The 17312-nt window shown below is 34.0% G+C and overlaps 1 protein-coding gene across 1 annotated transcript in view; it reads right to left on the bottom strand.

The window, feature by feature from the left end:
* Positions 1-3235: 3235 nt before the first annotated feature.
* ATG5 (autophagy related 5) overlaps positions 3236-17312 on the bottom strand; it is a gene marked incomplete at both ends in the record, with an annotated part of 105432 nt that continues 91355 nt past the window's right edge. The window contains one exon of the mRNA XM_084227703.1: positions 3236-3372. Coding sequence (XP_084083829.1) covers positions 3236-3372 — 137 coding nt within the window. The remainder of the gene's footprint in view (positions 3373-17312) is intronic.

Genomic DNA, 17312 nt, shown 5'->3' with positions numbered 1-17312 from the left:
GGCACTCCTGTGAATAATTTTCAATACTTTCAAAAGACCAGGAAATGAAAATATTTTGAAAACACTTTAGAAAAAGATAGCACTCGAAATTGACGTATTTTGACTTACTTCATTCCAGTGATTGGCTATGAATGGGACTGACTATACAGGTTTCCCTGCTATTCAAAAGTAGTGTGTTACTATTTGGTATGATTGGATAGGCTGATTTTGGGATTGAGAATACGCTCACCTTTAGTTTATATAGAATGATCTTTCAGTGTTCCCAGCCCCCCCAAATAACCTACCCAGCAGAAAGGCTCTAGTTTAGAATAGTGGAGGAAACCTGCAAATATAATCACACACGATTTTTTTCCCACCATACTCCAAAGATTCAAAACTTCTATTTCTACTACGTTAACGCATCAAACAGGAAACTCAACTCACCTCAGGCCTAAATATGATAGTATAATAAATAAAAAGTGAGACTTGTTCTTCGAAATGATCCACTTAAAATTAAATTTCTGAAAACTGAAAGGAAGTAACCTATAAAAATTAAACCCTATAATCAAAAAAAAAAAAAATTCTAGAAAGGTAACCACTATGTTACTGTCACAATATCAAATCCCATATATTGTGCTCTCTTAGCAAATGATCATTTTTCAGGGGTTACACAGAATGAGACTAGTCCACTCATGGGTTCATCTCAAACTGAGTGGGATGTGGTCTATACGTGCTGCTGTAGAGGCTGGTAGGTCAACTTGTCTAACTCTGAGCTACTTTGGGACTTCCTGTGGGATAAGGTGCTTATCAGCTCATCTCTATCCCTGGTCAGAACTTAGGTCATCCCTATGAAAAGTAACATTACGAAGGACAAGCAATGTTTTACTCTACTTAAGCTGAACTTACTCCTTCCTAGTTAACAATGCCGAATATTTAAGAACAGATTTTAAATTTCTTGGGGCGAGGCGGAGCACTACCAAAGATGAGTTAAAACAAGCAGACTGCAATTTGTGGTGCGCTCTAATTTTCATTCACATGTTCTCCTTTACCCTCATAACTTTTCTGCCTTTGAAAAACTTTTATGATGGGTATAAGAGTAGGGAAATTTTCATGATTCCCTGAGTGGGAACCTGTTATATATAAAATTCATTTCTAACTTCTGGAAAGAAGGACAGACACATTATTTATTTAATTTTTTAATAAACCATAAAATTTAAATATTCAACAAAAAGAAACAAAAATAGATATTTAAGCTAGCACTAATTTTTGTTTTTATTCTTCCTCTGGGTATCAGAGGAAGACTTACTTGGGACTAGAGTAACACAATTAGGATGCTGGTGTAATGATGAACAAATATGTGAAAATGGGCAATGGCTTGACAAAATTTACTTTCAAACCTGGAAGTAAAGCTCGGCTGCTTGGTGAAGCCCAAGACCTCACACTGGTCTTGTCTGTGGAAAACTATTATGGCTTACTGTTCTTACCACACTTTCTTATTCACAGCTACACTCCCTGGCATTTTGATCCTTTCACTCACTGAAGCTCACTTCGGTCTGTCAAAACATCAAGGGGGAAAACCCCCAAACTGAATAGACGAATAAACACTTTTAATGTGAGCAATCATATTCAGATCAATCTCTTGAAAAATACAAGTCAGTGGGTTTTTTAAACTTTAGTAACCCAGATATGCTTTTTTCCCTGCCTTTACTAAAATGGCACTTTTCATTTCATTGACATTAGCCAATTATTTGCTACTTGCTTCTGTTTTTCTCTGATCGCTCTGGCACCCTATGTCTTTCTTCTTGATTCTTCTATTTTCCATCCCCGACCATTTGATCTTTCATTAACTTTAACCTTGTCCTGCCAATCAATCTGATATTAATCAGTGAAAATCACAAAAGGAAAAAGGAAGAAGTGAGCAATACCAGGATTTCACTTCAACATTCATATGATTTTTGTAAGAAACACATTCATTTTTATTTTGGAATCTAAAACCATTGTTGTAGGATATTATGTCTGTCAGCATACTCAAGTGGGCTGACGTTCCACATGGACAGCAAGCCGGCGCACAAGAAACCAAGGATGATGCACAAATACGTGCAGCTGGCAGAGTCCCAGCAGCGTGGTAATAAAGTGCAGCGGAAGTTTCCTTATAGTGAATGAGAACTCCAGTCATCTCAGAATATTTTTGGTAAAGTTAAGGAAAAGCTACTGCAGTCAAGAGATCGGTAATCTTTAGACTTCAAAGACTGACTGCCAGGGACCACCACAGTGAAATATTGGAACTGGAGCCAATGAAAAACACTAGCTTGGAAAGGAAAGGGTTTTTCCAAAAATACAAAATTATCTTATACAGATACTTAGCATACTATGATTTGACAGGTTTACAGTGATAAAACAGCAAAGATAAATGGTAGCATTATTAATGCCTTTAGCATGTAAAGAACACAGATTTAAAAGTTGGCAGCAAAAAGACTCTGTGAAAGCTCCTGAGACAAGTTATTCTACGCCCTCCATCCATTCCATGCCAGTGACAACCAGTGTGAATGGTAACACATAGAGTAAAAACAGTGATCTACTGTGAGTCAGAAAGTACTGGAAAAGTGACAAAATTGTATGTTATTAAATGACAAAACATATTTAGAGGCTTTATTTAAAAATCTCTTACTGTTCATTATCAAAGTTACAAGATTGTTTGCATACCAATAGACAGACTGTAAACATAGGAAATTTTCTTTAAGGAAAGATGGGTTTACTGTAATTTGATCTTTTACAAAAAATTACTGCAAGTTATTGATAACAGAATTTCTCTTTTACTTTCTTAAGTCTAATTCTCTTGAAAATTAAACCAATGTTTCCACTCCCTCGAGCTAAAGTTCAACCATGGTCACCTTAGGAAATACCCCTGTTTATTTGTTAATCAGAAATACAAATTGAGTGGCACATATTTCCATTTTCTTCTTAGGCCGAAGGTTTCGGCTTCATTATATTTTACAAGAAAACAGAAGACTTGCAGTGGTCCTGTGAAGTCTTTCATGTCGCAGCTGAGGTTTAATGACGGCAGTGGAGGAAAGCAGTGGTGATGCAGGCTACGACCAGCCAAGTGCCCTTATCTGACATGGGATCTTTTTCCTGTTTGGCTTGCAGCAGTGTTTCTGGTCAGGTTGCTTCCACCAAACCTGACTGAAGCAGAAGGGTGACATGCTCTGGTAAATCCTGTCGAAGGGTGATTCCGTTCAGGCAAATAGTGGACCCTTCAATCTGTTGGTTGCGGGACGATACTAATATGAAGAAAATTATCGGGGTAGCTCAGATGTTCGCTCAGCCACTGCAGAGGCGTTTCCAACATTGGCTCAATTCCATGAATCATCACTTGATTCTTCTTCTCCCCATCTATTCCAAAAAAGACATCCGACCATAATCAGTGAGTCAAAACAGCTAAAGGGAAAACAACCCGTTGCCCTTTGAGAATCCTTAGCAAATTCAGTGGATTTTACAGCTTTAACAGGTCAAACCTGGACTGTCTCCCCAGCAGGAAATGTGGACATGGAGAAAGTTCACATGTTGCAGTATGTATCACACAAAACAGAAACCTGAGGGTTACAATGAATTCTGATAAAAAATTCTGTTGCTATATGTGAAAGTATTCATTCTTTCTTAATTACTGTGCTTACCTAAGATTGACGTTAATGAAACTATAGTGGAGAAAACAGCGCACTGTACCCACTGACCAAAATTTATTTTAGTAACACATTAAAAACTGTGCTACATGGTTATTAAAAACAACAGGTACATGAAGGAGGTCAACACATTTAAAATATATAAAAAAATTAAAAAGTGATTAGAAATCAAGATCAGTATTTTAGGAAGATTTTTAATAAAACAGGTGGGAGCTGTAGGTTAATTTTCAGTACCATTGTTCAAATATGTAGCTGAAAGTCCTAGAGGCATTAGAATAAGAGTTAAAATTTTAATGAGAAGAAACTATGAATCTGACTCAGGTATTCCTGTTTTAGTCATGAAACCTGATTGATTTTTGTTAACACGCATTCGCTAATTAAAAGGGGGTGCAATTCATACTTTTCAATTCAAATTTTATTGCAAATTAAACTGAAGGTTAGTTTTGTGTCTTTTAGGATTAGTATGATGTACTGAAGATTTTAAAAGTAAACAGAAGCATCCCTGATTGTTGTAGGAAAGCAAAATTAAATCCCTCTTATGAAACAAAACATAATATTGAGGTTTCAACAACTTTATCACTCCTTTGGAACAATTTTTGTTCTCTTCAGCTTTTCAGGTTTGTCTCTTTCAGCTTCCTGGAGATAGAAGACAAGGAAACTGGGAATTCCTGGAACTATGAGAGGGAAATACCCTACTTTTCCCTGATCAAAATGACTTTTGCATCCCAAGTGCTCTAACATCTGGGCAAAATGGGCTGATGACGTATGGTGATAATGGCTTGGCTGGCACCTGAAACAAGAGCCCCTTTTAAAGAAATATTTCAACTTCCTCTCAGAGGCAGCACAGTCCTGGGAGGTGATGGTCAACAGTTTGACAAAGTGAGGATACAAAAACAATACAGATAATTGATAAAAGAGTGCCAAAATAAAAATTGAACAATACTATCAATCCCATGGATGACCAAATAAAAATTCCAAATAAACCCCTGGATCACTGTCATGATTTAAAACAATTTTGGAGAAAAGTTCTCTCATAATACTACCAACTTCAAAAATGCTTTCATTGTTTTGATTTTTCTGCCGATCTTTTTGCTTCTATACTTTTTACACAATTAGAATTACGATGTAATACAATGATTGATTTTCATAGTGATGAATCATCTATAAATAAAAGATTAAGTTATACACAGAATAATGTAGTAATAAAAAGCACGGTTTTAGTGCGTTGAGACAATTTTAAAGTTCAAATGTATAAACCCTAAGCTATGGAATGATTCATTCTTTGCGAGTTCTACACTGTCAAGGTTTTACTGTATTAAATCTTTCTTAGAATATCTGAAAACATTTCCGGTATAGTTTTCTTCATATTCTTATTATATATTTCTTTGAAATATTTTAATATTCTCAGAATCTTCCTCCTACTTAGCACTGAGTCAAAAAATGAAAGAGTGGTGGTGTAAAAGTTCCTTATCTCTAAAGTTTTTCCTTAAAACTTTGGATGCTCTGAAGCAGAGTAGAAGAAACAAGCCACAACTCAATATCCAAAAACTGTACCAAAAGCATATTTAAATATAGGTGCAAATACAACACAGCATGAAATCCACTCAAACACTGTGTGTCTGAGACAAAAGGGTACAACAAACTCAATAAATCACCTTATCGGAAACCTGACCAGGCAACACTGATTCTCTGGTTGAAACTGGGGTCACTTTTAATCAGTAACTAAAGTGGATATAGGACCATTATATCCCTCAGCACAATATTTTAAGTATAGTTTGTCACTATTACATTTGTCCAAACATTTCACCTGTTTATATTATCTCTTTTATTTCTTAACTTTCCCCAACAACACAATGGTTACCAGAAGGATTCTTACAATGGGATGGCAGTTCACTTGGAACTAGTAACTAAAAATTTCTCATCCTTCACTGTACCCCCGTGCCTAGCATACTTAGCAATTGGTCAATACATGTTTTCAGAGCTTGGATAATTTCGTGGCTGGTAGAATATACTGCCAAAATAAATGCTTTGAGACTAGCTCTTGAGGGCTAGCTCTACCACGTAGAAGAGCTCTCTACCCATCAAGACTGCCTTTGTTATTAAAACAACAAAGTCGAAATTTTTTCAGGTAAACCAAGGAGAAATGCTGTCACCCAAATTCATGCTACCATAAATAATAAGAAGGAATGGACATTTTGGCAATATCACAACTAACAAAATGGAGCAGTGAAAAATCAGCAGATGTTTCTGTTTTTCTAATAGTAGAAAGGAAACACTTGATGGTATTACTAAAGTAAACCATGTTTTTGGTAAATATGTCTTTGTGTTTCAAAATGGGAATCTAGAATTTAGTACTCGGGAATAGAAATATGTCACTACAAAGCAAATGACTCAGGAGAAAAATGTTACTCCACACCTCACCCACTCAGGATTAAAAAAAAAAAAAATTAAGTTTGCTGCTTGAAAGTCAGGCAAACATTTAAGACAGTAATCTATATAAATGCTCTCTTATTGGACACATTTTGGGGGATGGCTTCAATTTTCATATAATTTCACACTTAGAGAAAAGTTATAGAAATAGCACAAAGACTTCCCTTCACTCAGATTAATCAATTTCTTAGATATGCCATTATCATCATGCGTGTATATAATTATTTTCTGAATCATCTGAGAGTAAATTAGAAACAATGAGCCTTTTACCCCTTAAGATTTTGTAGGTACCTTCTAGAAAAGATATTCTCTAATATATTCTTTTATATAGTCACAGTATACTTATCAAAATAAAAAATTAATACTGATAGAATCATTTCAAGTGTTATTAGCCATCCCAATTATTTTCTTTTTCCAGTCTAAAATCTAGTCCAGGAATCACACATTTTCTTGTCTCTATATGAATCGTCTATAAATGAAAAAAACCTCAGTTTTTCAATCTCAACAGCTTTTAGCCTTTTTTGGCATTTCTTACCCTTTACAATTTTGAAGAGTACACATCATTACATTAGAGAATGTCCACGTAGCCATTTTTAAGCCTAATTGCTTTAATTTCTCTTATAATTGTAAGGACAGTTATTCATAAGTACTTCAGGTTTGTGAATTAAGGAAAAGGCTAGAAACAAATATCAGAAATCTGTTTTTTCAGGCAGAGAAGGGATTCAATTCACTTTAAGAGTTAGATATTAAATCTGAAGAGATTATATCTAAGTCAATGGAGAGAATGTCACAAAATTTCATCCCTTATATTTATCTTAAAGTCCAAGTATTATAAAGAAGATAATAATGTAAATGTATTATGTAACTTTGTCTTATCACCAACAGACTAATAAAAACAAATTGAATTCTTAACTAGCATCTACTTTTAGACTTGAATATACTCAGATATTGTGGAACTAGAAAAACTACCGCAGAAGCTATATGTGTATGTGTGTGAGTGTGTATGTACATATGTATATAATTATATAGACATATAATTATATAGAAAGGTTACATAGCAAAAGGAAGAGACAGAAATTCATATTAGCCACATAATTCATTAGTGAAAATTATGAATTTAAAACAATGGTAATTTATGATAAAAAATGATGCCTACACACAGATGTAGACGTACATCTGTACACACACATGTACCTAATTGAGACAAATAGACCACAGTGCCAACTACACACTGACAGTTCAGGTCCTACTGAAATACAAATTGGGAGGTAGACAATCTGAATTCTAATTCTGGTATTGGAGGACTCTGGGCAAGCCTCACATCTCTTTTAGGGTGTTGCCTTATATATATAGTGAAGGCGTCTGTCTAGATTCATGTTATACAAATCTGGCTGACCATCAAATCATTTGGAAGAATTAGAAAAGCTGGGCCCCTCTCTAGACCTTCTGAATCAACCTCTGTTTTTAAATGTTCTCTTAAACAGATCTTACAACATAGGTATAGAATTTTTCTTCACACAAAATTTTACGCAGAAACCCAACATACAAGCCAGGGGAAAGTGGGGCAGCTCTGGTTGATGTGGGATTGAGACTGTTCCCCAAGTCGTACTGCTTGCTGACTTAAGACCCATGGTAATGTCTGATGTAACTCTATGGGCCAGTTTGTAAACCACTGTCCTAGAAGAGATCACCAACATGTTTTCCAGTAGTAGTATGAGTCTTTAACACCTAAATAGCAAAATATTTCTTTCTGAGTTAAAAATCAGTATAATTCACTAGTTTTGAATCTGTAGGCAAATAACTTTCTGAGTCAGTTTCCTCCTCTTATAATGTAAATAAAGAATTCTATTCTCCAGGGTTGCATGGAGGACCAAATGGCCAATGCAAGCACAGTACTTAGAGAGCTCAGCACAGGGGTTGGACAGAGTAGGTATTCAATAGTGAGTGGCTCTCTTTCCTACTCCCCTCTCGCATTTACGCCTAAAAAAAAAAAAAATTCAAGAGTCTTAAAGATAATACTTAAAGAACAGGTGAAGAAAAGACTGCTTTTTGAAAGACCATGTATTAGCAACAAAAGATGAACAATCAATATTGGGGATAATTCTTTTAGTACTAGATCTACCAAAAGAGATAGAAAAAATGGATACAATTATGTGATAGCATGCAAAAGGCTGTGAGAATGTGGCCTCATTTAATATATACTCCAAATTACTCAGTCTTATTATGTCCTGTGGCACATGATTTTAGCAATGTGCTAAGAAAAAAAGACTACAATAACTTAAACCCAAAGACTCAGTCATTATACAAACAACTAAATAAATGACATTAAAAAAACTCTTAAACTTAAACCCAAAGACTCAGTCATTATACAAACAACTAAATAAATGACATTAAAAAAACTCTTAAGTATTGAAAACATTTCTGGATTAATCCAGGTTATTCTCAAAACGCAGTAGAGCACATCATCTACATATCCAATAAACCTTTATTTGTACTATGCTCACATTACTTAATAGATTTTGGGTAAGGTTCTTATTTTTAATTTTTAAAGATGAAAATATTCAGGCAGAGGGGGGAAAAAACTTCCAAAATCAACTATATATTTTAAAATATACCACTTGAGAACTCAGAGCATGTGATGAATCCTTCAGAAATTTTATTAGCAATAGCTTATAATCTTTCCCATCCTGATCTGCATTTTAGTCCTTATTTTTCAGCCAGTTTCTACAAGGGATGTGATCTATTGATAGTTTTACAGGTTATTTGAGATTCTATCAAGATGAATGAGTTTTTCTTACTGTTAGTAAGTATAATAAATATGTGAAATCTTTTTGAATTTAAAGGAAGCTACATAAATAGATGGTGTGCCTTCAAAGGAAAATGCTTTAATCAGAAAATTTCAGTTTAATTCAGTAAGTGTTTTCAGTCCATATTTGTGAATATGGAATAACAGAAATGTAAGGCCAAGCAGTATAACTATTGTGTTTAAAAGCTTTGTGGCTTCATGTTTACATTTTATAATTAAACACAAAATTACTTTATTTGCTATTTGGAATGTGTGATGCTGAAGGTAGAGGTTTTGAAAAATACTTCATACTTCTAAAAAGCCCTAAACATAAAATAAAAAAATGAGTTTTCTGATTACCACCAGTTTGAACAATTTTGTTCTGTCTGGCAAATTCTTTAACCTCTGATATGTTCATTAGTAAAACGCCAACTAATTGAATCCATCGACATGAAAAACCACAGGCTGAAATCTGAAGTGCATACATCATGCTGAAGGATTTTGACTCAGCCTCAGCGGTAATAGTCAGCGAGGTCAGGTCAAAGAGGGTTAAACCAAGCCAGGATATAGCCAAAGGAATACATCAAACGCTGATTTTAAAAGGGCAATTAATCTTAGACAGAAATGCTTCCTGGCGAATGAGATCTCAATCTTAAGAGCACACTACATGATGTAGCAGTAAAAATGAACATATACAAGCTTACAGAGCTTTTATCCTATGATCACAAACAGAAGGAGAGTGCTGTTTATCAGAGAAATACAAACCCATTTTAAAATACTTACATTAACTTCTTCCGGATCTATACTCACTTAGCAATACAGATCTTAATGAACACATAATATCACAGTTAATATATACCACATCTCTTTTCATGTATAAAAAATATATTTTATATACTTTTTATTTCTGCCCATTATATTCTCAGAGACATCTCTCTTTATATTTTAAACAAGATTTTCAAGCATGTGTATGGTTAATCTTTCACTAACTTTCACTTACAATTTTTTTCTTAATAGGGAGGACACACACCAAAATTTAAACTAAAAAATTCCATATAATTTGATAATTATAAAAAGAAACTGTATTAAATTGATAGTAAGGCCATTTAAAAAAACTAAGTGTCTCCTGACAGTAGCTTAGGCTAAGGCAGACATTACACCTTGGTTGCTTAGACAAACACAAAAACAAAACTTTGATAAAATAAAATGTTTTTGATCTGCTTTCATAAAACGACCTAGGAATTCTAGTATAACATGAACTACTAATATTTGTCAAGTATGAATTACAGAATAGTTCAAATTTGTTTTACTTAAAATATAGATTATAATCACACTGTTTATATGTGCTCTGATTCAAGTCTCATAGGACTTCTTTTAATGAAGAGATGACTAGCTTTTAATCACCTGCATGTGTTATTATTTTGGTAAGGGAATTTTGTTTTCTAGTGACAAAGATGAAATGTTACTTGTGCGAGTGTCTGTTTCCATTTTTTAAAAAGTCAGATTGTCTTAACTTCTTGAAATTTAGATAGAGAACCATTAACTGAGCAGAATAAGAGGTATTTTCAGACAAGGTCTTATAATCTCACCAGCTTCATGAATGGAGAATGAAAATATTCAGTCTATTATTTCTCTGATTTTAGAAAAGGCATAGGTCAATGGATTAAGACATTAAGAGAGTCTATATACCCCAAGAATAGTGTATGTTGTTCATGTATTGGTTCAAAGAAGAATGATTGGAAAGAGAATCAAAAAGGCAATCAATATGAACTCGTTTTAGATAGAATTTGATGGCATAATGATAAATTTCAGAAAAGAAAATATGTTATAATTACTAAGCTTAAATTGTGTTTAACAAATTGTTTTTGTGCAATCAGATTTGAGTACAGCAGATCTTGACTCGAGGGTTACTTTTGAATTACACCATATTATTTTTTTCCCATAAAATATATATCCAATGAGGAAGAGAACAATGAAGAGCAGAGAGTGTTAGGATAAGACTGAAGGGCGAGGCTCATGATACAGCCCAGTGCCCCAGTCCCGAAGGTCAAGTTTATAGTATCTCATCAAAGTTACAAATGGGTCTTTCAGCGTTAACTTGTGAATAGCTGAAACTTCAAATGAGTATATGACCCATTTACTTACCGTTTTAAATGAAAAACTTTCCCTTGCAGCAACATTTTTGAACCTCTTGCTTGAAAATTTATACTTTTACTATGCTGACAATAGTGATAATTGAGTTGGTTGCAATGACCATGCAGAAATGTTTTATACCTTACCAGAGTCACACTTTCCATTTTTTCTAATCATGTCCAGAAGTTTTTTTTAATATATATATAAATATAGTATATATATATAATATATTATATATATGTGTGTGTGTGTGTGTGTGTATAATATATAAAGTAAAAACCAGTGGTGTAGAACTCTTGCTATAATCTGAGGTATAAGCATTTATAATACATTTACATTTAGAAATTCACCATACATTATATCTTCTGTGTGTAGGCTGAATATCAACAAGTACTTGTCTGCTGAGATTATCAACAAACGAGAAAAACAAAATTGTTTCTTTCTAATTACTGTATAGATTTCTTATGAGTATATTGACTAGTGAGAAAAAACAAAGCTCTAAGAAAAAAATTGTTAATTGAAAACCTTGGAAAAATATAAAACTATGACATCTCAAACAAACCTTTGATTCATTTAAACCCTACAACTGTTTTGAGATTGGTAGCAGGAGGCATTTTTATTTTCCAAATAAAGAAATACTAAATGATGATCTAAATCAAAAGTGTGAAGGTACAGAGGGATACTAGAATGAAAACAGATTCTAAATGAGTGAACAGAATTGTTAATATTATAATGGCATTCTTCTTATTCTTAGACCCCATTCTGATGAAGTCTATGGGTCTGTAGTTTTCTGTGTGGAATCAATTTGCAAACTGAAATGCCACCTCCTGGGGTAAGGGTAAGGGGCAGTTGTCATCACTTTGATAAAAGTGACTACTGCTGGTTCAAACCTCAGATAAACCAGCTTCATTGTTAACACTCAGGGTTCTGCCTCACATGGGTAACATGAGACTTAGATGTCTCCTTTCTCAAACTACTTTATTCCTGAAAAAATTCACTGTAACATCCAACAGTTAATTCACTTTATAAACATAATTTAGTCATGTTTCTAGTAAAGGAGGAAAAACATGTGACTATATCATTGACTTTTTTTTTAAAGATTTATTTATTTATAAATAATTTATAAAAATAAAATTTATTTATAAACAATCTATAAAAATTATTTATTTATTTATATAAGCACTATATTTATATAGTTTATTTATTTATTTATTTATTTATCCATATACTGCACAGACCAATCTATCAGAAGCGTGGGAGGGTGAGAGAATTCACCAGAGCCAGAGCAGGGAGCAGAGCAGGCAGAAGGACTGAAGTACACTGCTGAGGGGAGCAGCGGGCGGCAGGAGAGGTCTGCGCGCCATGTGGGACCCTCCTCAGGTGGCCGGGGAGCAGCCGGGGATTGAACCAGCGCTGCAGAGGCTGCGGGCAGCTTCGCAACCCAGCGCTCAACCGCTGCACCACCGGGGAGGCCCTATCATTGACTTTTTATGAACTCTATTTTGTGATTTATCATAAAGCATTATTAAAAGTAAAGCAATGTAATTTTTAAATTAACTACTTAAATGGGTTATTATGACTTCCCTAACCAAGTTGTTAAAATTATCTTCCAATGTAGTAGCTAAGCAAATAATAGATTAATCTTGGTCACATACATAGTTCCTTAGTGCTTTTCCCATATTTCTTACCTCACTGAAAATTTTCTGCACATTTATGAGAAAAGTAGAAAAACATGACCAATCCCTCAGCAAACAGAGTAGGGCCATTTTAGACCAGTTATTACTCATTAGTAGCCTGTCCCAGAATAGTTGGTGAAGATTCTATTTCTGCAGTGTTCATGAGATATTTGTGCCTTCATCCCTCCCCTTCAGGTCTTTAAGACTTAGAAGTCTTTAAGACTTAGAACAGTTTTCACCATCTCCTCCAGAATGGGTAAGAGAGCAATTCTAGGTGCTTCCCAATATTCGTGGCATGTACCCATTCCTACATATGCCACACAAATCTGTGCATCTTTCTGTCCACTCAAACTGGACCAAAGCTCCTTAAAAGCAGGGAGCACGTCATACATTTTAGCATCCTTAATGCCAGAAGACAGTTTGAAGCAAGTAAGTTGACTGATGAATAATGAAATTTGTATCATCACATGGAAAGCAATAGTTAAGTGGTAGTTGGAAAGGATTTCAACAGGATTAGGATGGAAATGGAAAAAGGTGAATGGCTAGAGGATTGTATGAGAAATATTGATATGAGAGACAAGGCGATATTTACCAGTTTGCCATGGAATTTAAGCAGTTCCTTATACATATATGGCTCCATTTATACAATATTAAACATGGATTCAGAATTAAAACAGTGCAACTGTTTCAGAGACGGATGAACTAGAACCATGAAATAGAATTATAAAAGTGAGAAAGGACATCTTCATTCCCATCATCCTAACTTACTAGTTGTTTACACATCAGAAGACTGAAACTGAAATATGGTTGGGCAAAGCTTACAGATGTTTTATATTCTCTAAAGTAAAAGAATAAAAGCTATGGTTTTTAATTTTTGTTTTGATTTTCTTATAGGTTGATTTTAATGAACAAAGAGAGAAATATTTCACTTCAGTTCTGGTTCAGAAGCTTGATTCTCTGAGTCATTTTAACTACAGCTGACACTACAAAAACAATTTACCTGAGCTCACCTTTGGTTACTTCCTGTTACCTCTAACTTGGCTAACTCCTCCAGCCACTTACAAAAGCAAAAAAGAAACACACAAAGCAACTCATCATTAGTTACTCCACAAGAACAATGACCTAAAGCACGTCTTCATAAATATTAGTATGTTCTATTTTCATGTGATGAAATAAGACAAAATTCTTTCCTACATGAATCACTTGTTATAAGGAGTAGTAGACAATGGTGCCACATAACTTTTATGAAGTACTTTCTCTTTTTATCATGTGATGACAGCCCGTTCTTATGCACACACACCCAATCTTAAAGTCTTTCGCTTTCAACTTAAGTAGGGTGCAGGTGTTTCAAAATGTTTCACGTTTGACAATACCACAGGTGTACTGAAGCAGCAGTAAACAGTTCCTTACCGAAACAGTGACTTAATGTTTTTAGATACTCCACAGATCTTTAAATGACAGTTATTTTTCAAAATGAAGTGACAACAGGAAGGGGCAAATAAAGGTTTTTCCAAAGACAAGACATTGTTACTAGATGTGTAGCTTTCTCCTGGTATAAAGGTACCATCAAAAGTAGCTCAAAAGATGACTACATTAGTCCAGGAAAGTGTGTGTATGGCATGTGTGTGTGTCTTTGATGAACATAAGCACAGGACAGTTTGGGTGAGAAGAAGTCCGTCACACCAAGATATCCACTTACTGCATCTAAAACTGCCTAAGAGGCAGGTTTGTGAATTGAATTGTGAATGTGTACTTTACCCCCAATTCCCTTCAAAAAAATACACGGGAAATTACATTGTACATTCTCCAGCAATGGCTACACAAGAAAAACATTTGGGAGAGAACATAGAATTTGCAAAATAAAAAGCCTCACAAATCTGTGTGCCATTCTTGTGCAGGGCCAGGTTAATCCTGTATGTATTGTAATCTGGTCACAGGAATGGCAAGAGTATCAAGGTGTGTTCGGATAGAGTATTTCAGCTTAAAGCATGTGACTGCTTTTCATTTACATGTTGGAATGTCACAGCCACCATGCTAATAAATTCAGAGGGAAGAGTGGCCAGAATTATACACAGGAACTAAAACAGCAAAGTAACATACCGGAAGTATTATAAGAGATAATAGCATGTAGGCAAGATTGGGCACTACACACAAATCATAGAATAAAGAGTTAGGAAAAATCAAACACTTCAGAATGTTATTTGAAAGGGTTAAAATGTTGAAAAAGTAAAAACAAAAACAAATGGTAACATAGTGAAGTGAAAAACCAATGGAGCAGGAGATGGAGACTAAGGTTCTAAAACCTATTTCTCTAAAAGCTAAGAGACATTTTACGAATTATCCAAAAAATTAAGAGACTGAACTAAATTATCTCTAAGGTCCTACAGTAATATGATTCTTTAAAGATGTCAAATGCCAAATAAACATACAACTGAATATTCCTGCTCTCCTCTAGTAAGTGTTCTTTCATCCTTCTATGTATTTGTTGATAGTTATGCAGCTGGTTAAGGGGTAGATCATCATAGAACTATTGTTTTCCAAAGTTTTGATTTTCCTTGTAATGTTCCCACTCAATAGGCAAGGATCTTATAAAGAAGCAAATTTTAATTGATATGTTTTTGAAAATAGATTTTCAAAAAATGGTAGCACAGTAAAGTGGAAAAACAGTACAGAGAAATGAATAACTGAAAGTCAATCATACAGTGAAACAGGCGTAGGCTTAAGAATCCCATCTATGTTAGCAATAAAAATGAATTAATTTGTTAATTACACTTCAAATAGAACACTAGTCTATATTCTCAAATCCTCAAGATTGTAGCAAAATAGACATTAAAACAAAAACCACTTACTGCATGGGGAAAATGAACTGGAACTTATATCATTATTCTGAAACAATCACATGCTTATGATGTTATTAGGAATTTTCCACTCAAAATTTCTGTAACTTCAGTGCAAAAATAAAACGATCTCTGTAAGAATATACAAAAAGATGATAACACTGGTTGTCTCTGGAGAGTGGAATAATGTTAGGGTTTGGTGGATACGAGTTGGGAAAGAAACTTTTCACTAAATTCCTTTATATACTTTTTGATTTTGAACTAAATAAAATGCATTGTCTATGAGGAACAAAATTTGTTTAACTGAACACAATACAGTAAAAACCTAAAAGTCAAAATTAATTATTTTTACTCTTCAAAAAAAACCCCAAAAAGACAAGTCAAAGGCTAGGAAAAAAGCAGTGCAAATCTTATATCTGATAAAGGGTTTGTACCCAGAACATACAAATAACTCTCAAAACTCAGAAAGAAGATGACAAAAAGTCCACAAAAAAATGTAAAAAGGATTTAAAGAGATATTTCATAACCATGAATAAGTATGTGAAAACACAATATCATGAGTTATTAAGGGAATAAAAATTAAAGCTACCATGTGATGTCACTATACAACTATTAGGATGGCTATAATAAGACAAAAATATATATTGGCAAGGATGTGAAAAATCTGGAACACCCATACACTGCTGTTAGGCCCATAGAATGGTACAGCCACTTTGGAAAAGTTAGGCAGTTTCTTAAAAAAACACTCTTAAACTTACCGTACAAACCCACCTATTCCCCTCCCAATGAAAAGGCATATCTACATAAAAACCTGTATGTGAATATTCATAGCATCCTTATTCATAAAAGCTGAAAACAACCCACAAAAAGTGATGCACACAATATTCAATGGAATACTATTCAGCAATAAAAAGGAACTGATACATGCTATAATATAGAAGAAACCCAAAATATTACACTAAGTTAAAAAAACAAAGTTATAGTTTTGTATGATTATATTTATGTGAAATATACAAAAGAGATGGAAAGCAGACCAGTAGTTGTCTATGGTTAACAGCAGGAGCAGAGATTAGAAGCAAACAAGCACAAAGGAAGTTTTTAAGAATTAAAATTGAATAGCAATAAAGAGAGATTAGGATTCCATGATAGTATTATAATTAACTTTATGTTACTTAGGCCAGGATTTATTAATCATAAATGTTTAAGGGTATTAACACAAAAGAAAGAATTAACTGGAATAATAAGCACACACTCACCCTCACACTGGACAAGAGGATGTTTAAGACACAGTCTATCAGAACACAAATGATATAAGATCTTAAAATATATTTATAATCTTTTAAAAATGGGAATTAATCAATTTCAATAATTTTGAGCAGTGATCAACGATTTTTTTCATTAATCCCTTTTGGTACTCGTGCTGATGGTATTTTAGATACCCCTTTCCTCTCCTTTTGTTGAGCCTTTGTATATTTTATTAGTGCTAAATACATACAGGAATGCCAGGAAAGGCATATCTGATTAAGGAAAACAGTTATAGTCACAAGCCAAATAACATTATTTTGAGCTCCATATTCTTTGTTTAGTCATTTAGGCTGGAGTATCAACATTCCAACAAATCCTACTCTGTTTCCAATTCTACTTATTAGGCAAACTATTTCCTTAGATACTACATGCTTCCTGAACTGTGCAACATAGTTACAAGTGATGTAAGTAATACTGAGCTTACCCCAATCAAGAATGTTAATAAGAAACCGTATTTATTAATGTATTGATGTGTTTACCTTTATGT

The sequence above is a fragment of the Talpa europaea genome, assembly GCF_964194135.1.
Source record: "Talpa europaea genome assembly, chromosome: 2".
NCBI classification, from domain to species: Eukaryota; Metazoa; Chordata; class Mammalia; order Eulipotyphla; family Talpidae; genus Talpa; species Talpa europaea.
Note: the sequence above shows the minus strand (reverse complement) of the source record. Positions and strands in the feature narration are given on the sequence as shown.